The sequence below is a fragment of the Solea solea genome, chromosome 18, assembly GCF_958295425.1.
Source record: "Solea solea chromosome 18, fSolSol10.1, whole genome shotgun sequence".
NCBI classification, from domain to species: domain Eukaryota; kingdom Metazoa; phylum Chordata; class Actinopteri; order Pleuronectiformes; family Soleidae; genus Solea; species Solea solea.
Window position 1 is genome coordinate 12,684,722 of NC_081151.1, and position 22,048 is coordinate 12,706,769.

The 22,048-nt window shown below is 39.7% G+C and overlaps 2 protein-coding genes across 2 annotated transcripts; both read left to right on the forward strand.

Annotated features, from left to right (window-relative positions):
• Positions 1-1,011: 1,011 nt before the first annotated feature.
• Positions 1,012-8,156, forward strand: atp6v1c2 (ATPase H+ transporting V1 subunit C2). Its single transcript, XM_058615875.1, has 12 exons — positions 1,012-1,179; positions 1,590-1,657; positions 2,247-2,332; positions 3,027-3,121; positions 3,922-4,013; positions 4,622-4,717; positions 4,804-4,872; positions 5,517-5,609; positions 5,702-5,789; positions 5,890-5,987; positions 6,101-6,240; positions 7,796-8,156. The coding sequence occupies exons 1-12, from the start codon at positions 1,051-1,053 to the stop codon at positions 7,882-7,884; spliced, it is 1,143 nt and encodes a 380-aa protein (XP_058471858.1). The 5' UTR covers positions 1,012-1,050; the 3' UTR covers positions 7,885-8,156.
• Positions 8,157-10,928: 2,772 nt separating this feature from the next.
• Positions 10,929-13,575, forward strand: LOC131444992 (potassium voltage-gated channel subfamily F member 1-like). Its single transcript, XM_058615750.1, has one exon. The coding sequence runs from the start codon at positions 11,059-11,061 to the stop codon at positions 12,376-12,378; it is 1,320 nt and encodes a 439-aa protein (XP_058471733.1). The 5' UTR covers positions 10,929-11,058; the 3' UTR covers positions 12,379-13,575.
• Positions 13,576-22,048: the final 8,473 nt, after the last annotated feature.

Sequence of the window (22,048 nt, forward strand, 5' to 3'; positions counted from 1 at the left end):
TTGGAGAAAGGGGCCACACGGTAGTGTAGTGGTTAGCACTCACGCCTTGCAGCGAGAAGACCCGGGTTTGAGCCCTGGTTGGAACAAGGCCCTTTCTGCATGGAGTTTGCATGTTCTCCCCGTGTGTGCGTGGGTTCTCTCCGGGTTCTCCGGCTTCCTCCCACAGTCCAAAAACATGCAATGTGGGGATAGGTAAATTGAACACTCTAAATTGACCATAGGAGCGAGTGCGAGAGTGAATGGTTGTTTGTCTCTATCTGTGTGTGGCCCTGCGGTGGACTGGCGAACTGTCCAGGGTGTACCCCGCCTATCGCCCGATGTAGCTGAGATTGGCACAGCGACCCTCTGGCAGAGGATAAAGCGGTAGATGATGACTGACTGACTGACTTGGAGAAAGTTTCTGATCTACCAGAGGTACCTCAGAGGAAGCTCATGTACCACTGGCTGGTGGTACGCAAACCACAGTTTCAGAATATTGACTTAAGAGGATGCTGCCATGCAGGGGCTGTCAGTCTTTTTTCAGTTTGGCTGGGTTGCAGTAGTCCATCAAAGCATTAATTAAAATAGCAGGTAAAACTGCCTCAATTTTAATAAGATACAGAAATACAGTTTTCACTTTAAGAATATGTTATATAATATAAAGCCAATCAATATAGAGATTAACTCAATAATGTCCAATTATTGTCCTTGCAGTGATGTAAGGGCTTGGTGTGATGACAGAGTTCAGTGTCAGTCAGCCTCAGGTGGAGCCGCTGCTCACACTCTGACTCTGGGACAGACGCTGACTGTGGGACCAACACAGGACAGTCACGAGGATGACCTGATGGTAAGAATGCTTTAATACGTTATTTCTCTTTCCTTTTACAAATCTAAATTTAGAGACTGCTGATCTCATCAGAAGATAAAATAAGTGTCTAAAAAACAGATATGATTTTAATGATATAATAACATATGCTTTTGTTATGTCTGTCTGTTCTGGGTCACAGTCTGTTTGGTGCCAAAGCCCGGAGGAATTGGACTGAAGGTCCCTGTCTGAAAACACTTGGAGTCATGACAGACTTGTGGTTGATTTCTGTCCCTCTGGACAAGACCAGTTTGTCCAATGTAGAGCAACTCAAACGCTTCATTGCCAAAACCAACCAGGCCTCCTGCTGCAAGTTCCCTATTCCGGATCTTAAGGTGAGGCTGTTCGTTATCTCAGAAAATGACAGTATGAAAGAGTCGAAGAATGAAGGTGTATATCAGCTCTGTTTTTGTACCGGTACAGTAGAATGTGTCTGCAGAGGATGATGGTGTTTGGTGTCCTTCTCAGGTGAAGGGATAAAGGCTCAGGTTGCTCCTACAGTTTGAGGCAAAAATTCCATCTGACCCATTTCACCTAGTTTGAGCAATGTTGGTGGAATTTTATTTTACTTTTTCAGTTCTACTAGTTCATACATGAAAACCCTGACTGTGACTGGCATGTGTGGTCACCAACAACCTGAGAGCTGCTGCTCGTGATAAATGATTTGAGCTCTCAATGATGTCAGATGGACAATGCTGCATCAGCCTCAGTATCATTAACTGTGTTGTGTATGCTGTGACCTCAGGTGGGGGTACTGGACAGCCTCCTCACTATGTCAGATGACCTCTCTATGCTCGACAAACTGACTGAAAGGTAAGAAGAAAAAACAGTTACAACATGGACATAGCTCACTGAATTATCTACTCATGCTGGGTTGTGGCAAATGGCTCCCATTTGTTCCTCCATTTCTCATATTTTTGTACCTTACTTTGTCATTAATTACAACCAGTAACTCTAAGCGCGTGTGCGGTCTGCGCCATGATTAATTGATGGTCAGGGACAGCTGACGGTTAGTTTTCCCTCCTGATTTTAAATGCATTGTTGGTGTATCTGATCCGACACAGACTAAGATAGGAAGTCTGTTAACAACATCAGAATGTGGAAATGTGCAAAATAAGTCTAAAACTAAGCAAGTAGCTGTAATTAAACACCAAACAAGCTTAGAATCTTATATGTATGTATATATATACTGTATATGTGCAATTTAATGTTGTTATAATAATAATTACATGTCTTGTTATTACTATTACAAAAATACTGCTAGTAAACATATTTAGTATTATATTCTGTATATTCTATCATCTCACTGGCAGCTGTGCCTCATCCAGAGGCCATGTTTTCATTATAACACGATATTAAGTGGTGGACTGCATGTAAAATGTTCTTCCTCTTGTCTTGTCAGTGTGATCAAAAAAACAGGTCAGTGTATGAAGGAGGTGATGGAGCATACTGCTGACAAAGTGCTGGAAAATGCCTTAGCCAATGGAGGTGAGTCTCCCAGTTTGGACCAAATTAATGCCGAAGAGGTCCAGAACCTCTCCTTATTTTGAACTACGAAATAATTAACACAGGTTCACACACTTTTAAAGTCTTCCATTCATTTAGACCATAACAAGTTCATGACTAATCCTAAAGTTAACCTAACCACAATTCAAATCCTGGCCCTTAACTTAACCAGTTCCACAGAAATTTGGTTCTGCCTCATTAGGACCAGGTTTTGGTCTCCATGAGGACTACTGGTCCTGACAAGGTCAGTGTTTATGACAGAAAATGCCCAAGAGAAGAACACAAACATGTTCTCGAGCAGCATGCTTCCTGAGTAACTATATGCCTATGTCCCCTCTCCTTATGGTTTATACGTGAATTGAATTGAATTGAACTTACAAAGATACAAAAGAACACACACACACACACACACACACAGAAAAACTACTGTCAAAACATAGATCAGACTAACCACTGTCTCTGATCACTTTCCCTCATCAGACCACGGCATGAACCAGAGAGTTGTCCTGTCACCACTGAACGCGTACCTCAAGTCTTTTAGGGGTATTTTCTCTGCTTTATTTTCTCTGTGACTCCTTTGTGTGCATATATACAGTGTCATCTGGTTAAGTGTGGTGTGTGTGCATGTTTTTATTTCACGGTGGTTGCTAATTCATGCACTGTGTGTGTTTTTCAGCAGACCTGATGAGCTATGTGACTAAGTTTCAGTGGGACAAAGCCAAGTATCCCACAGCTCTGCCACTCTCTAGCCTGGCAGATATCATCAACAAGGTACAAAGTGAAAGGATTTAATTAGTGATATGTATCTACATAGAGTGTGGTATTAGGCACTCACACATAGTCAGAGTCTTACATTCCGTTAACTATGTCCTGTATGAGCTGAAAAGGGAAGCCAGGAAAACAGATTTAAGCCTTTAACAAAAGGCTCAACTGAAATAATAGACACTGAATTAAGGTGTTAAGCCTGCACTACCTTGAGAATGTGTTTGCTGCTCTGTCTTGCCATTGGTCAGCCATTCCCAACAAAACATGAAGTCTGTGATGTCACGTTGTCACTTTTTATTTCTGACTTTGAAATTCTTGATTAACAAATTCGGCAGCAGTAGACTAGCAGCTTTAGTGTCATGAGAGCTAAAATCATTGTTCTTTTAAATGGACTTTGGTTAAGGAAAAAAAGCCCAAAACAAATAAACACAAAAACATGAACTATCCCTTTAAAAAAGGTTCTCCACTAATTTATTACTGCATTTTTAACAGTTGAAAAACACAAAAGAAACATTGAAAGTCTTGGGTGAAATTGAGAAAACAACAGCTGTAGTCATATAAAGGACTCATGCTATAGGTGATAAAAACACAGTTTTTACTTATAAAAACTAAATTAACACATTGATGAAAACTATCAGATTCTATTGATAGATCACCATTAAATGTTACACTGGACATTTGAATAAAGACATGATGTGACTGGACCTCACATAAGTGGGCATATATTAGCATACAGAGAGAAACACAGTGGTAGGAGTGTTCACTTCCATCCACACAAACTCATGTAATACTTGTATGTCTTTCAGGACGTTTCCCTGGTGGAGACAGAACTGAAATTTCAGTCCACAGCGTATAACAACGTGAAAGCAAGCTTGCAAAGTCTCGAGTACGAACTTGAGTGAGTAGTGTCAGTTCAAGTGATAGTTTTTTCGAGTGGGGTTGCATGAGGTACTAACATGTTGATAGAATTGAAAACATGGCAACGTGCATGGACACAAAGAAAAACAGAAACACTAAATCTTGCTTAAATTCATCCATCCATCCATTATCTACCACTTTATACTCACAGCGGACATAGGACGATAGGCAAGGTACTCCCTGGACAGTTTGCCAGTCCACTGCAGGCCCACACAACCATTCACTCCTATGGTCAATTTAGAGTGACCAATTTACCTAATCCCCATTTTGCGTGTAAAGCGCTAACCACTACACCAACCCTTGCTCAAATTCACAATATATTTAATTAAAGTTTTGCCCCTTTATCTTGCCATTGTACTGCAGTTTGTACTAGTAACTGGTTACTAAAAATAGTCATTTTTAAGTAGCTAATACATGTTTTGTCTTTGTGTAGCCACTGACAGACAGTGTCTGTACCTCAGGCTTGTTCCCTGCACCAGCAACAAAAAAAATAGTGCTTTATGACAGTGCCTCATACAACCACACTTCAAAAAATCTGAACCATCCCTGTAAGAATAGATATTGAACTGGAATATCTGTTGTTTCCAGTGGGAATTTGCAAACTCGCAGTCTAAATGGCATTGTGAGAAGAGAGGACCTGGTGTTCTCTGAGTACCTCACCACTCTGCTGGTCGTAGTGAGCAGGTCAGTGTGTGATATGCTCTGTAACATGAGTGTATGTAAATTCATGATTGTGTCGACGCGTTGGTGTACATTTGTTTTGGTGACAGAGGGAACTACCTGAAGTGGGAGAGGACCTATGAATCTCTGTCAGACTTTGTGGTTCCTCGGTCAAGCAGGTGAGGTTTTTTTTTTTTTTTTACCACTGATCCAGGCACAGGTGCACCAACAAAACTGCTCTCAGCGTCCTAACAGGCCAGGAAACCACAGGTGTTCCATTACCAGAGAGAAAGTAAGAGTCTCTGCAGCCAGTTTCTTCGCTTACACCTGTGCTTTTCCAACAGTGGTCAAAATGTCTCCCATAAAAAACAGATGATAGTAAATTATGTAATTTTCATAACTATAATGCTCCCATGCTCTAGCACTGTATACTGTATATACTGGCATCTAGTGGTGAAGGTGCATACTGCAACCAAATTATATCCGTGAAGCACACATTAATGTAAGTTGTCTCATTTTTAAAGTTTTTTTTTGTCACATAAAGTACTCATAAATAATTAATATTATTGCATAGACAATGGACAAAAAAGAAGTCCATGTCTCTGGTGGTTCCTGGTGCTTGGGGGCACACACACTGTACAGCCTGAGCCAATACGTTGACTGTGATAGAATCTCATAGAACCATACTTTAAAAAGCCTTTATGTCTCACAGTGCTTGATATACATTTGGCTCTTTTATTTAACATTAAATTAATAAATACAATGAAAACAGCCACAGGCCACACTCCTCTGTTATCGTTCTATTTTTGTGACCATGACACAGGAAGCTGCACGAAGAAGGAGAGAGCGCCGTTTTCTCTGTGACCCTCTTCAAAAGAGCTGTGTGGGAATTCAAAGCCAAAGCCCAGCAGAGCAAGTAAGCAGCATGGGCTTCTAGAAACATACCCCACATAGAGTCAGAAGATGAGTGTGAGTGAGTTACCACAGTGCAGCCTCTGATCCACACAGGTTCACTGTGCGTGAGTACAGCTTTGATCTGGAGGAGGCGAAGCAGCGGGAGAGGAAACAACTTAGTGTTCACAAAAAGGAACAATATGTGCGTCAAACATCATGTATTCTCTCTGTACAGTTTCATGTGTGTGAGTGTGTGCTCTGTGTTCTGTAGTGTGGTATAAACGTGGTGTTGTCCTCCCCAGGGAATCTTTGTGCGTTGGCTGAAGGTTAATTACAGTGAGATGTTTCGAGCCTGGATTCACTTGAAAGCACTGAGGGTGTTTGTGGAATCAGTCCTCAGGTCAGTGCCGATAACATTAAGTGATTCTCACTCAGTTACTCTGGTAAATGAATGAATATAAGTTGACGTGCGATTCACGCATGAGTAGACTCTTGCGAAATGTCCCCTGCCAGGTATGGATTACCTGTGAGCTACCAGGCTCTCCTGCTGCAGACTGAGCGTAAGCACTCGCAGAAACTTAAAGAAGATCTCGCCTCCCTCTTCATACATCTGGACCCCACTGCTACTGCCACTGCCGGCAAGACAGACGTGAGCAGCAAACTTCAAATTCACTGCTTCAAATGTGCCTCATAAATATGTTTCATTCATATTTCATCAAAAGAATTCACAGCCTCATGGTTATTATTCTCCAAGTTACAGGGAATATGGTCACAACCGTTTCTTCTGTTTTGCTGTTAAACTGAAGTCAGACATGGTTACACACATATGACACATTAAACACATGAACATACACAACAAAATGAAACAAAACAGCAACAATGTAATATCTTGAATTCAACAAGTGTTATTTATACATGATATAAATCAGAAAAGCCTTAAATTATCCTCAAACAAGCCCTCAAGTTGAGAAAACAATGGCAGACATTACTCTTTCATCAAATATGCCCCCTGCCTGATTTCCCAGTCATAAGTCTTCTTTTTATTTTATTTATATGAAAGGCAAGTTTATTTATATCGCACATTTCAACACTGAGGCATTTCAAAGTGATTTATAATAAAAAGAAAGAAAAATACAGCAGCAGCAGCATTAAAGTTATAAAAGGCATAATAAAACACTATATAACCATTTAAATAGAGAGGTAAAAGAAAGAGGGGGAGAAAAAGGAAATGAAAATCAACTAAAAGTTGCAGTTACAGCTGAGGTGCATGCAGCAGTGAAGATAATTTAATTTTGATTTTTTTCAGGCTATATTTAATGGAATTAATTGATTTAGCAGACCTGCACTCTTCTGGGAGTTTGTTCCAGATATTTGGGCCACAGAACAGACCTGACCGAGATGACCTTAATGGTCTGGATGGTTCATAGTGAGCCACCAGGTCAGTTATTTTGGGCCTAAATCATTCAGTGCTTTATAGACTAACAGCAATATTTTAAAATCTATTCTTTGGCAGACGAGGTGCCAGTGTAAAGACCTCAGATCTGGAGTTATGTGTTCCATCTTTTTGGACTCAACTTTGACTCTTACCTGTTTAGCTCCAAAGACAAATTAATTCTGTTTTGTCTTTGTTTAGCTGGCGAAAATTCTGGCACATTCCATCATTAATTTGCTCAGTGCAGTCACTCAGTGCTTTTATTGGACTACAGTTGTCAGGTGATATGGTCGTCTGCATAGTTGTGGTCACATATTTTTGTGTTTTTTTAGAATCTGTTGAATTGTTGATTTTCTCCATGGACTTTAGTGCAGGGAGGGACACAAACTTGTTTCCAGTCGGAAAAAGGCTGCGATTCAGTCGCATTTCTCCATTTTCATAAAGAGTGCAACCAGATTTCACATTAATGTCAGAGGAGTGAAGATCAGCCATCTGCTGCCCGGCCCACTTAAAATGACATCTGTCTCATGCAAATGTATCCATGGCCCTGCCAGGCAACTGCAGTGAAGAGACTCAAAGTGAGGGCTACCACACAAAAACATCTACTGCAGGCAAATAAAGGCATGGTGGAAAAATAGTTCATAGGGAACAAGACTGAACTGCCTGTGAAATAAAGTGAATTTGCATGTGCATGGACACCCCTGTACAGTGTAATGATGGCTTGTAACCGTGTACATTTTTTCTTTTCTGTGTCTCCTTCTCAAAAAAGCAGCCAGGCGGTGACATCCCAGCAGGACTGTGTCAGCAGGAGTACTTCTCCTATGTGCGCTTCGACATCAACACCAACGTGCTGGAGATCAGTTAGCAGTCAGCGACAGAGAGCTTATACCCACACGACCACCAAGCTATGAGAACTCTCCGTTGCACACGCTCTCTCTCACCTTTTCTCCAGAACAGTCCCTCAGCTTTGAGAGTGTGAGGGCTCCTGACACTGAAATAAAACTGTTCTAAGTGAAGAATATATCCTCAAAGGTCTTTTGCAGCGATTCCTGGAGAGACAGAAGTTAACTGGCGGCCTCAGGCGGCGGTGTAAATAATCCTGCCAGGTTACCAGTGGAGCCATTTCTATAAATTGACTGCCTAAAACACGTCACTCACTGTTTTCTCTTAAATGAACATGTACTGTAAATATGAATGTCAGTGCTCAGCTTCAAGCAGTTGAAGTAAATGCTAGCGACAATGAAGCCATCCCAGTAATAAAGTGGATATAATAACTAACAAAGCTGTACATTTGTTTTAATACTCTACAACGACTAAACAATTATTAATCTATGCCAAATTAACTGCCAAGCCCTTTTATAATCACTTAACCGGTTTAAGTGTTTTCTCTAATAATTAAAATAAGTTCACAGATTTTTTTCTCAGATTTTTTCTTAAATGTGAATATTTTCTGGTGTCTTTGCTTAATGTAACAAAGAAATAATTAAAACTTGAATCATTTTGGTTTGTGGACAAAACAAGACATTTGACAACGTCATCACTTAAAGGTTCAGGAAACACTGAGCACCAAATGATTTTAAATGTGCTGGTATAAATAGGTGTGTTTTCATCAGCTTTTTAATGCGCATTTTTGATCTGTACATTGAAAAACGTAAATATAAACAGACAAAACAATATTGCCGAAAAGTTTTGATGTTTTGAGGGAGCAGGAAACGTTGGTATAAAAGGGAAATCCCAGTGCAATGGAAACAGATTCAGTGAATAAGGGACAACGCTTTGAAATCAAGAGCCTGAAACATCAGTCCAGCTTCTGTTTTTACTGCACCACAACATTCTTTGACTTACAGACCAGTGAGATTCATCATCATCATTTGAAAAATAATTTAAATGAAACACTTAAATTATATACAGTAATATATGAAATAAAGATTATGCATTATCTGAAAACTAAAATATACTAAATGTAACTGGTCACTGGATAAGAAACACTGTAAACTCCTGTATGTTACACTCATATGTCCCTCAGTGCTCGCTTTCTCTATCTGGCACACACAGACATTTGCACAGTCTTCTTAGAACACTGCATTGACTTCCATTCAACATTGAAGATTCAATTCATGCATGAGCAGGCAGTCTGAGCACACTGGAGTTCTTGTGTAAAACTCCCAGAGTCAGTAAATTAAAAGGCAGAGAAAACAAGAACAAGACACAGAGGAATACACAAATAAAGCTAACTTGAAAAAGTAAATAAAGTAGTTGTGCAAAAATAAGCAAGGCAACAATTGAGACTCAAGGAATCTCAAGGAAATGTACAACACTCTAAACAAATGGGAAATATTAAACTATAGATCATACAGAGGAATATTGCACTTAGGAAAAGTTAAGGTAGTGAGAGAAACACAAAGTTTAAGGCGGTATTAGGTCAGTGCTTTACTTTTGTTATGGCCATCAATCTCACTGTGACCAAGAAGTTAATTTTAACAGCCTAAACAAACCATTGCGTACATGTCATTTCCCAAAGAAGATATTAAATTTGTAGACAAAACAAGGAACAGGAAACATTCACCAATTTTTTTTAGATTATCTATCTTATCTTATCTATTATTTTGCTTTATACAGTATTATGTCACATCACAGTTACATTACTGTCATTTGGTTACTACGGCTGTGGTCAGTAATCTCATATAATTGAATTCTGTAACCATGGTATTATTCTTACCTTTACACTGGCAGCACTGACTTGTTTGTGAATAAACACCTTTTTTTAAAAAAATAAATAAAAATAAAGGAGAAATGTTTACAGATAAACACACACGTGTATGTGCTCTTACAGTCGTCCATGCCTCTTGTCCAAACTCCAGCTTATCTCATGTCTGTTGCTTATGGAATTGATTCCGGAATCAAAAACAATGTCAAAACCAATGTATTTGTATAGCCAATGCTATGTACACGGTTGGCCAGGGAATGAAGATGGTTCTGAAAGAGACAACATAAACACCAAGAAGTAAGAAAACATTCATTCTCTTACTGAATCTGCAGAGATTCTATTGAGGTAGTTTATAAAATTCTAAGATTCAACATTTAGCAACATGTATTGATAATGTCATGTGTTGCAGCTGAATATCTCTCACTCATGGGAGCTTAAGTAACATTACGTCACATGAAGATGTAAAAGTAGCAGGAGATGTAAATCAAGTCATTTTCTGTAAAACTTCACCCCAGTGGCAAAGAGAGTGAAAGCACCAGCCTTTTTCACAGCAGTGAAATTACACCAGAAATTACACGTCATTATTTAAGAATCTTGTATTTTGTAACAGTTTATATTCTATTCTATTCTATTAAGCTAAGTTATTTGCTTTAATTTTGAAGTTGAAGATTGCACATTTATTGCACACCTGTTTGAAAACATTGTTTACAACAAATGCAATGTCTGTTGTTGTTTTTTTATTCAAGTTCAGTATCACCACACTTAGTGCTTCACTTTGAAATTAATTAATGGTAAATGAATAGGCTACTAGGCCACTTTTGTGATGTTATTACCCTCTAAGGTTAAAACAAGGTTGGTGTGGATAACACAACTATAATTATGTGTTACATTTGTTTCAATAACAGACAAGCATGTGTGACTCTGAGGTGGTGGGAGTGGGCCCCAATCAAATGCTGCTTAGGGCCCCATAAAGATTTGGACTTACACTTGTTTATACATTTTTTGGTCCTCACAAAGAGACACAAAAAAACGCTCGCGCGCACACACACACCCACACACACACACACACACACACAGACAGACACACAGACACACACAGAGCGAGAGAGAGTGAGAGAGAGAGAGCAAGGTGGGAGGTGTGAAGATAAAGCTGACTGTTTTATCTGTGGCACTCAGTGCGTAAAAGAGTCTGAAGAGGAAACGTTGCAGACGCTCAAAAACTGGACAATAATGCATATAATCTGATTAGTGTCTCTTGATTTCAGCACTGGCCTTAATGCAGGAGATTAACTTCCAGACTTGTTTCATTGTGCTTCTTATTTATTTAGTAAAATGTGGACAATCCCGAGGCCAAACTACAGGAGAGATGAGACCGCGCAGGCGGAGATTGCTGTGAACATCGGCGGAGTGAGGCTGGTGCTTTTGGGTGACATGTTGAACCGTTACCCGGAGAGCAGATTGGCCGAGCTGGCGAACTGTTCCACTGACAACGATGAAGTTATCTCGTCGCTTTGTGACGACTTTGACCCGAACAGAAAAGAGTTCTACTTCGACCGAGACCCCGATGCCTTCAAGTGCATCATCGACGTTTACTACTTTGATGAAGTCCACATGAAAAACGGCATCTGTCCCATCTGTTTCATCAAAGAGATGGAGTTCTGGAAAATAGACCAGTGCGTTTTGGATGAGTGTTGTAAGAGTTACCTGAGTGAGAAAGAGGAGGAGCTGACGGAGATTTCCAACAAGGTGAAGGTCATCCTGGAGGATCTGGAGGTGGAGCGGTGCGTTACACGCAGCCAGCGGTGCCAGAGGTTCCTGTGGAGGCTGATGGAGAAGCCCGAGTCCTCCCTGCCGGCGCGCGTCATCGCCATCGCGTCCTTCCTCTCCATCCTGATCTCGGCGGTGGTGATGTGCGTGGGAACCATCCCGGAGGTCCAGGTCACAGATGCCGAGGGGAAACTCGTGGAGCACCCCACCCTGGAGGCGATAGAGACCGCGTGCATGATGTGGTTCACGACGGAGTACCTGCTGCGTCTCGCCTCCTCTCCGAACAAGCTGCACTTTGCGCTCTCCCTCATGAACGTCATCGACTTCATGGCCATCATACCTTTCTACGTGGTCCTGTCGCTCACCTACCTCGGCACCACATCCATGATGGAGCTGGCTAATGTCCAGCAGGCTGTCCAGGCGCTGCGCATCATGCGCATCGCGCGTATTTTCAAGCTGGCGCGTCACTCCTCCGGACTACAGACTCTGACCTACGCGCTGAAGAATAGTCTCAAAGAGCTCGGGCTGCTCCTCATGTACATGAGCGTGGGGATCTTCGTGTTCTCGGCGCTGGCCTATACCATGGAGCAAAGCCACCCAGAGACGCTATTCAGGAGCATCCCTCAGTCTTTTTGGTGGGCCATCATCACTATGACCACAGTGGGTTATGGAGACATCTACCCGAAAACCACGCTAGGGAAGTGCAACGCTGCTGTCAGCTTCTTGTGCGGGGTCATAGCCATCGCTCTGCCCATCCACCCTATCATTAATAACTTTGTGGTCTTTTACAACAAGCAGAAAGTGCTTGAAACCACAGCAAAGCATCAGGTGGAGCTGATGGAGCTGAAGTCTGGAAAAGACATGCGCAGGAAAAGTAGGAATTAAGAGGAGAGAGTGGGCACATTGGCAGTCTGAGCAACACAAGACTTTAAAAACTTTGTTTTATTGTAGTCAGACTTAATGTAAGGGTAAGTTAAAGGGATAGGTCAGGTTTTTGTGCGGTGCAAGCACAACCAACATGCCTGCACATATTGCCAGCCAACAGATTTAAGCTCCTTGCTCCATAATGTACATAATGAATTCTATGCCTGATTAAGTCTAAGACCTCACTCTTAGACAGCCTTTTCTGACTGGAAACTGAAGTATGTATCCACTCATACCCCTTGCCAAAGTCCATTGATTAAATCAACAATATTAGATTATGTCACACATTTGTTGATCCAATGCTTCCTCCATCACTAAGTTAAAACATCTTACTTTGTGGCTTTGGTCATTGAAATTGTTCCTTCGGATTAAACAAAATGACCTAGGCATTAGTAGACCAAAGCTCCTGTGTCACCCCAGATTTTGGTGTGGAGGAGTGAGCAGTCTACAAACCTAAGATTCCATTCAGAAAAGGTGTACTGTCTGACAGTGAGATAAAGTGCCATTCATATTCTAAAGACATTTTAGACTTAAGCAGTATTATATTTTATTGAGTGAAAAACACCAACCATCCCATTATATAGCCAGTTGTCATAATCAACATCAGCCAATTTGAAACTCCTAAGGTTTGGCTGTAAAACGTGGTACTTGTAGGTGTATTCAAACAAGCTCCTTTCACCAACACCTGTAGATAACATAGCATTGATGTATTCCCTTTGCTGCTGCTTTCACTGGGAAATGTGTGATGTGCTTCTGCCTCTGCACCAAGATACAGTATCTCATCTGTGACTCTTCTCTATGTGAAGGCCGCTGTTCTTCTCAAATTAAAATGTGTGCATGGAAAATAAATCATGCTTAGAGAGTCATTACATAATTACATAAATAGGGGTTAAGGTAAAAAAAAAACACACACAATTTATAGTAAAAATGAAGGATGTACAGTTTTTCTGAGCTCTTCTAAAGCTGCAATCTGTTCAGATTAGCCACGATTTAATTTTGTCCCCCGTCATTTACATTAGAGTCACCAAATAAAATGAACTTTCAAATTCCACCTGACTGCAGAATAAAAAATGAATAAAAGCAACTGAACTAACATGACCACAGTGTGTTTATATTCTGTCACTTATAAAGAAACGCCTCAAAATTCAATTAAACACATAAGATGCAGCATCCAGAAAACAGGTGTGTGACAAAAAGATTAATCAGATTATAGATGCATCTTTTAGGTGAGGAGAGCTTTTTTTTTAGTGTCTGGCTGATACCATCCACCAGTGGGCATAGATATGATTATTGTGAATCATAAAAGAAGAAGCTTTCAAATAAACTAAGGCTGTAAGGACCTATATGCTTTTTATGAAACATGTCTCCACTTTAAAACACTGTCAGCACTGAAGACTTATAAGGCAAGCAGACCCTAAAGGAATATACATATAAATACAGTATATATGTATATGTATATATATATATATATATATATATATATATATATATATACATATATATGTATATATATCCACTGAAAACATGGCCACTTAGCAAAACACTCACTTGAATATACTGTACACTATGTGTTTTTAAGCCTATGCCATCTTAACAATATACTGTATGTTTGCCACTTTATCTCACTGTTAGACAGCTTTTTCCAAAGGAGCTTTGTGTCCTTTTCACTCTTCCACACCAAAGTCCACAAAGGAAATCTTTGATTTTACCCTGTGAAGACACAAGAACTGCTCCTACTACATTATTTTGGAAAGTTTGTGTTCCTTAGGTTAATCTAAATTAAGGATTTCAAACATGGAAGTCACAAGTGGATCAACATCTCCTGTGTGCCGTGATTTTCATGGTCTTGAGTGCGGAAAGTGAGCCGTGTAAAAAGTAAGAAAATAAGTTAGTCATTGTCTTTATATAACAGTTTTCACAGATAAAAACACAAAGTCCTTTACAATAAAATTGCATAGATTAAACCATAAAAACGGAGCATTAATTACATACAGGACCAATAGGTCGAATAGTCATTACTTTGTCTGCAAAGATTGAGAGATAAGCAGACCTGGTTTCCTTGTTTAAGACATTAAGACCATGCATGAGTTCCTTAAGATACAGACGGTGTACTCACAGTCCTACGACACTGCCTCCTTAAGCACAGCACACTCTCCGTCATCCAGGGTATAGGACTACATATGGGCTTAGATTTAACACATGAAGGAGGATGCAACATTCATTAAAAGAATGCATTAAAAACTCCACATCAAAGATAGTTTACAACCAACTGAAAGCAACACAAACTTGAGTTTCCTGTTGAAAAAGGCTGCTTAATCATGAAACCATGCAGGTTGTGTCAGTACTTCGTACAACTTCATTGCTGTGTTAAAGCGTACAGTATATACAGAGACTATAAGAATGTGCAACATATTTTTTTTTTTCATTTTCACCAACTATATAAACACATCTGAGCAAAAAGTACTCAAAATGTTTAAAATCGGATTGAATATGTGAAATCTGGAAATATGTCACAGTTCAAATTTCACTTGGCTCATTTTTATGAAGAAAAGGAAAACGTATATTTTGTGACTTCTGCACAATTATTGCTACTTTATATCACTACTAAAAATTCTACATAAAACAAATCATAACACATAGGAAGACAAAATTACACAAGTTTAAAGCCTGAATATGTGACCTATAAGCATTGGCACATGCTGTTTAAAATAATACTCTGCTGACCACAGCCTGTAATGACTGGTCAAACCAGTCTGAAATTGTATGAACCTGTTGTTAAGTAAAATTCACTTCTGCCTGTGGGTCTCTTGCTGCGTTTGATTGATGGATCTCTTCTTTCATAAATCCTTCAAAGACGGTAAAAGCCTTGTTGTCGATACCTGACTTCCCCCGTGTGCTTTGATGCTTCACAGGAGAGTTCTTCCACAATCCTTTTGGTCCCAGGGTGCACATCTATGCCTAGAGGAGAAATTGACAGTAAATAGCTTTGGATTGAAGGAGGGTTTAATAGTAATGATCAGTCATTTTTAATTAGTTCCCACTGGTAATAGTAATATAGTATCGTGGGCGTGTGAATAGGTGAGTTAGGGTTTAGGCGAAGTTTCACACACTTTGTTTGAGGTCTGTTGATGTACACAGCACTGCACCAAACACACAGTGACACCACTGTATTACACCCACTCAAACCTCTTCCTTTAAAGGGGTTTTGCTTGTGTCATCGCCCGGTGGAGAGCATTTTAATATACTGCATCGGTGTGTGGTTTGCAAGCTGTCCAGCAGCAGAGAAGAAAGCACTCCAGAGGGTCATTGACACTGCTCACAAAATAATGGGCTGCCCTCTGCCCTCTCCCCTGCAGTCCAGATTCAAAGACCCATCTCACCTTGGACATTCTCCCTTTGAACTGGTGCCCTCAGGCAAAAGATTCAGAACAATTAAAACCCACACGTGTGTGTGCGCGCGTGTGTGTGTGTCCTTTTACCCCATACAAGCAGAAAAAAATGGAAGTGGACATTTTAAATCTGATGCTCCTTCTCTATCCTCTTTCACCCCTCTAGCTCAAGATCAAGTTATCTCCCTTATAACCTCTGACCGCCCCACCCCCTTACCCTTTGACCCTATCCCTTCTCATCTTCTTCAGTCAATCGCTTCTGCCTCTCTCTCCTCTGTGCTCATCCTCTTGGATCTTTCTGCAGTGTTTGACACAGTCAACCACCAGATCCTTACTTCCTCCCTTCAAGAACTAGGTGTCTCAGGCTCTGCACTTGCCCTACTCTCATCCTATCTTCAAAACCGAACATACAGAGTAACCTGGAGAGGATCTGTGTCGGAACCTTGTCCTCTAACTACTGGGGTCCCTCAGGGTTCTGTCCTGGGCCCTCTCCTCTTCTTTTTCTTCTTCTTCTTTCGTTCACTCTCATGGTTTTTCCTATCACAGCTACGCTGACGACATTCTCTCTTTTAACCGGTCCAGAACACATGTAGCAGAACGGTTCTTTGCTTGTCTGACTGACATCTCTCAATGGATATCTGACTATCACTTGAAACTCAATCTCGACAAAACTGAGTTTGTTTTTCTTCCCGGAAAGGGCTCTACCACCACAGACCTGACTATCACCCTTGACAACTCTGTGGTAGCTCCCTCGCATACCACAAGGAACCTGGGTGTGACATCGGACTATTTTCTTATTTTCAATTGTTTCAGCTTTATTAAATGATACAATACAATAAATGATATGAGTTTATAGGAAGTTTTTATTATTATCGGCACATTTTTTTTGGCAACTCTTGCATCCAATTTAATTGTACAGATTGAGTGGGCAATGACAATAAAGGCTTTCAAGGTCAAATTTCTATTTAATTTTAAAGCAATTATACACTTATACTATAACATAAATATTGGTATTATATTCCATTTCTGCCACAGTTGATGTTTCATGTCAGAAGAAATGGTCTGTGCTCATCTGATCTCAGGAGAGGAGATCAGGAAAGAGAGTTTTTTTAATAACAATATTCAATATTTTTTTTATTCCTGCCTTTCACAGATTCCAGTCAAATAAAACTCTTATCACTCAAAGCCATATTATGTGATTTGTCTTCTGTATTTTAAGCTACAAGACAAAGGTCTGTGGTAAAAAGTGAGTGCAGTGTCTGTCCTTCCAAACCACATCATGTAGCCTAATCATTTATTCTTTTTGTCCCTCATTCGATGTCATTATAGCAACACATCCTCTCTCCACTTTTTGTTTCATCTTGAAAAGCACACGCACACACACACACACCAACAACCAGTGTCCCTCACCAGCAGTGGTCCTCTTGTTGTCATGGCTCCAGTCTTAAAAATAACAGTCTCACTCTCATTATTCTGCCTCACTGCTTTTTGTCCGGACTCCCACATTAAACGCACTCTGTAGATCATGGTAATAGATTTAACGCAGCAACACGTTTTAATTTTGCTGATATCGCCTTCTTGGTCATGGTCATTTCACTTTTTTGATTCAGACCGTGCATACTAGAGTGCAGCTCAGGTCAGACCCCAAACCTACAAGCCTGACTAATTCCCAACACAGTTAGAATAAATGGTCTGTATTTATATTACACTTTTCTTGATGACCACTCAAAGCTGCTTTACACTACAGCCATTCACCCATTCACATGCATCCACTCACACTTTGGTACAGTGCATCTGAGCATTTTCTATCACACATTTTTCATTCACACTGAGCTACCGCAACAGAGTAAGCTGAGGCATACTTACGCAGGCGGTTGTCTTTATTTACGGTAATGGAAACAGCAAATGTATTGTTACATCCAGGATTGAGCATCTACTACAATAAAATATAAAGAAGTATAACCATTTAACCATTTTTAGCATTCAGAAAAGAAATGACATAGGTATCAGTGGTAATATTATGACAGTGGCTACAACTAAATTAACATGCAAGATCTGATTAGCGTAAAAAACCCTGAAACTGATGCGGATGAGACGACATCACCTGAGAAGGCGGTCACTCGTGCATTCTCTGGATTGATTACATTCATGCATGCTCAGGAATGTGTCCACAAACCGACTCCGAATGTGGTTTTTATGATTCAGATTGCAGTATCCAGAGATGAAGTTGTGATTTGTATGTGATTGGATCATTCTGGATGGATGTTAATGCCAGGTGTGAACAGGGTCTTAAATCGATGAAAATTGTAGTTGGCATCAATTCTGTGTCCTTACTGGAGACTCAACAGTCCATTTGTCAGCTAAATTGCTGATCTTTAGAAGTAATCAATAAAAACAGCAGGACTGTCAGACATTTGTGTCTCACTCTGTCGGTATGATGCAGAGAGAGCACTCAGCATGGTCTGCTCGATCCGCTTGCTTTTTACTCCTCCTGGGCCCCTGCTCCCTAACAGCTGGTCACTGCATCTATTTCTGAGAATGTTTCAAATGCCACCACTGGAGATCTTTGTGTTTCACTTTTTTTAGTTTTACAAAGCACTTTTTGGTGAATAATGCATGTTCTCCCTGGAAAGGCCACAACTAGCAGGGGGTGAAGAAGTTGTTCTGGCCTTGTATGTTCTGATTTATGAGCATAGATTAGAACCATGGTTCTCAAACTGTGGCAAGCTTCCTCTGGTGGTACTTGGAGAAACAAAATAGAATAGAATAGAATAGAATATAAATACTGTATTCATCCCCAATGGAAAATTGTTTAAAATATGTAAATGTAATAAATTAAATAATAATAATAATAATTACAGTCATTTCTGTCGCTCCAACTTAATCTAATTTCACTATACCGGTATGTGAAGTATATTTGAGGAGTTTGAGGACCACCGGAAGATCAGAAGATTGTGGACTACAGATAAGCAATAACACAAATCACAATGTTACAGCCATATTACTACTCTATGCATTAATTTGAAGACAGCAGTTTTATGTATAACGTAATGTGCATTCAGGTGTGTGCCAGTGTAAACAGGAAGATTATTCCCTTCACTGTAGCTGTTGGCTTAGTTGTAGAAAGTTCTTACAAACTAGAAAGAGCAATGATAAACAGTCAGAACAAAGATTTCTGTTGAGGCGGACAGATGACGAGATGACATGGAAACTAAGGTGAATCTAAAAAATAGATTTAACTAGAGGTGAGCATGAGTATTCAAGTATTTTATTATTCCATTGATAATAAAATCAATGTATTTTTAATCAAAATAAAAGAAAATGTGTGTGTGCCTGCATGGATTTCAGTTCAGAGAATATTCACAAATTGTCAAATTTCAATCTATAATTCAATCTATCCAGACCCACAGTGGATTTAGAATCTCAAATGAACCCCACTCTTTTTTTTTTAGTTTTTAGGATTAATGGTATCATCAATTAAGACACAAACGTTTAGTATCAGTTGATAGTATATCAGTTACTGTAACTATCAATAATATTTAAAAGACACCAAAACAGATGTTTTATCAATGATTGCATTTATACAAGCAAACCTTTCTACTCCAATGATGACCTCATTTTTGGTACATCTATTATCACAAGGTGGCAACAGCACCAGCAAGAATTTAGTTAGGGGACTTTATGTGTGTTTACAGAAGTGATGACATTTCCGAGATTTCTTGAATGCATCTTGGAGCTGCTTCTCTAAGCTCAACACTATGTGGACCCTGCATTACTTACAATGGCTCTCATGAACTGGAGTTGATAATACTCAATGAATACTACCATCGAATAGTATTTTTCATTCACAGATAGTAGATGAGTCATGGCCAATTAGGACCAGTCAGAAGGCAAATGCATGCAACTCTTTGGCCTTGTTTAGACTGCTGCCCAAATCAGATAATTTATATTTGAAGTATATCCAGATTGTATCTAGCTTGATTTATTTTTCAATATGGACACACACAGATTGGATCTGATCACTTGCAATATATAACGTGAATAGTTGGTCAGGAAACTCGGATTCAGATCAAATATGCTTTTAAATTGGGCTACAGTCTACCCCTCCCTGATGATTACCACTGCTTTTCACTAATAACCCTCATATAAATGTTAAACAACAGTTAAACCCTGGGGTGCTATCATTCATTTTTGAATTTTACTAAACATCAAGACATTTTAAGACCTTTAATCAGCGATTGAGAAGTGAGCTCAAAACATTGCTGGATTCTTGAGAAGGCCACCTGTGGGTAATGTGTTCATACCTCTGCTGTTCTGGGCTCCGCGCCTTTGTAAATATCAGTGGGAAATTATGAAATCATATGGTTGAGCTAGCTTAATTTCACTTTATCTTTCAAATTGCCCTTTAAAATGTCACTGGCTGCAAGCAAGCAAAAGCATTCTGTGAAGGAAGATGGGAATAAGTGGGTGTTGATTGTGTTGGAACAACCCCAAAGCAGAAACTAGAGATGAAAGTAGAATGACTGAGCTTTATTTTCCCAATTAAAAGAGAAATCATGAAAGCAGGCTGGTTGGCACATGAAAGAAGCTGCTACAGAGAAAAGCAAGACATGTCGGCATCATCACCAACCACACCTAGATAAATAAAACATACAGGTTCTCCACAATAGGATCATCTGCCGTTTCATTTTGTCAGCACTGACTATGAGTCATTCAACCATAGACAAAAGAATCTGAAATATCACTTCAGTGAGACAAGAACAAATATGAAGGGGCTTGTCCATGAACAGGTATAGTAGAAGTATGTAAGGGACACATTTTTCCACGTTCACGTTTCAATGTGCGCATGCCATTTGTTGTGGGGGAGGGGTCTCTCTACATATGGGTGCTCATGTGTTTCATATTAGATATTTCACTAGTGACAACAACCTTGCACATTTCTTTATTTCTCTTCAGGTCAGTGCAAGACTGTCATGCACCGTCAGTTGTGTTAGTTAGTTTTAGTTCAGTGTCACTTCCTGTTTTACTTTGTGTTAGTTCGTTTTAGTTCAGTCTCACTTCCTGTTTTATTTTGGTAAGGGGTTTCTCCACTTCCTGTGAGCACCTTGTCTGTCTTGTTCTGTCACCTTGATTTCCTGATTGTGTTCACCTGGTGATCATTACCCTCACTCCCTTCATATACTCCCATCGCCTGTCACCAGAGGTTCAAATGTGTGTTGTCAGCGTTCGTGCCACTTCAAGTTTCAAACCAAGAGAAGATCCATCATTGTCTTTATCATAGTCAGGCTATGGTTTTTGTTTATTTCTCAGTTTAGGATTTAGTAAAGTAAATAAATAGAGTAAATAAAGCTCTTTAAAACCTTCTCCTGACTCTGGTCTCGTGCATTTGGGTGAGAGTCCTTAACAAAGACTAACAATCCTGGGATGGACAGACATTAAATTCAAATGTCTCATTTGTTCAAAATTAAAGCGAATAGAACAGAAACACATGAATAATCTGGATTAAATATAATGTCAGGCCACTGGTCTCTTCAATGGCTGTGTTCATAAAAGTTAAAGATGATGGATATCTGTCGTGTTCTGGCAACATTTTACCAGATCACCCAAGATCCTGAGAGACAGCAGGGATGGATCGCTGTAATAAAACAAAGAAGACGGAGCAATGGGACAGAATCCAACGTTTACTAACTTGTGGTTCACAATTTTATTTCAACATGAAAGCATTCTCAGGAGTTTGACGAGGGACAGTTTATCAGAAAGTTAAAGATGTCTGCCTGACAAGGCAAAGTGTCTTGAAATACAAATAAAATTGATTTTATTTGAAGATACTCTGACCTTGATGAGACAGAACCTTCACAGATTTTCAAATGATTTGCATGTGTGTGTGTGTTTCTGGTGGTTTGTTGGGAGTCTTGTGCTCAGATTTCCTCAAGGCCCGGACGTAAGACTAAAGTCAAGCTTTACATATGAAAATAGTCCAAACACTTTGTTTATCTAGGGTGTTATAAAAGCTTAGTGTCAGATCATTTGCAGTACAGATATCAACATTTTAAAATCCTTCCACAGCTGGATTTCAAACTTGTAAGTATATTGCATGTCTCCATCTTTTTGGACACATTTGCTAACTTTGTTTGCTCCTAGTTACGGATTTAATGATTTGTCTTTTTCTTTTCTTTAAAAGAAAAAAAAAATAATCAAAAATACAAATGTTTTTGGTCCCATTCCATGAATTGAAGTAAAAA

Excerpts from the sequence above, each read along its gene's own strand:
- atp6v1c2 (XM_058615875.1), top strand. The coding sequence starts at position 1,051 with ATGACAGACTTGTGGTTGATTTCTGTCCCTCTGGACAAGACCAGTTTG. Across the intron at positions 3,122-3,921 it reads TGGCAGATATCATCAACAAG|GACGTTTCCCTGGTGGAGAC; the intron begins GTACAAAGTGAA and ends TATGTCTTTCAG. Across the intron at positions 4,014-4,621 it reads AGTCTCGAGTACGAACTTGA|TGGGAATTTGCAAACTCGCA; the intron begins GTGAGTAGTGTC and ends TGTTGTTTCCAG.
- LOC131444992 (XM_058615750.1), top strand. The coding sequence starts at position 11,059 with ATGTGGACAATCCCGAGGCCAAACTACAGGAGAGATGAGACCGCGCAG.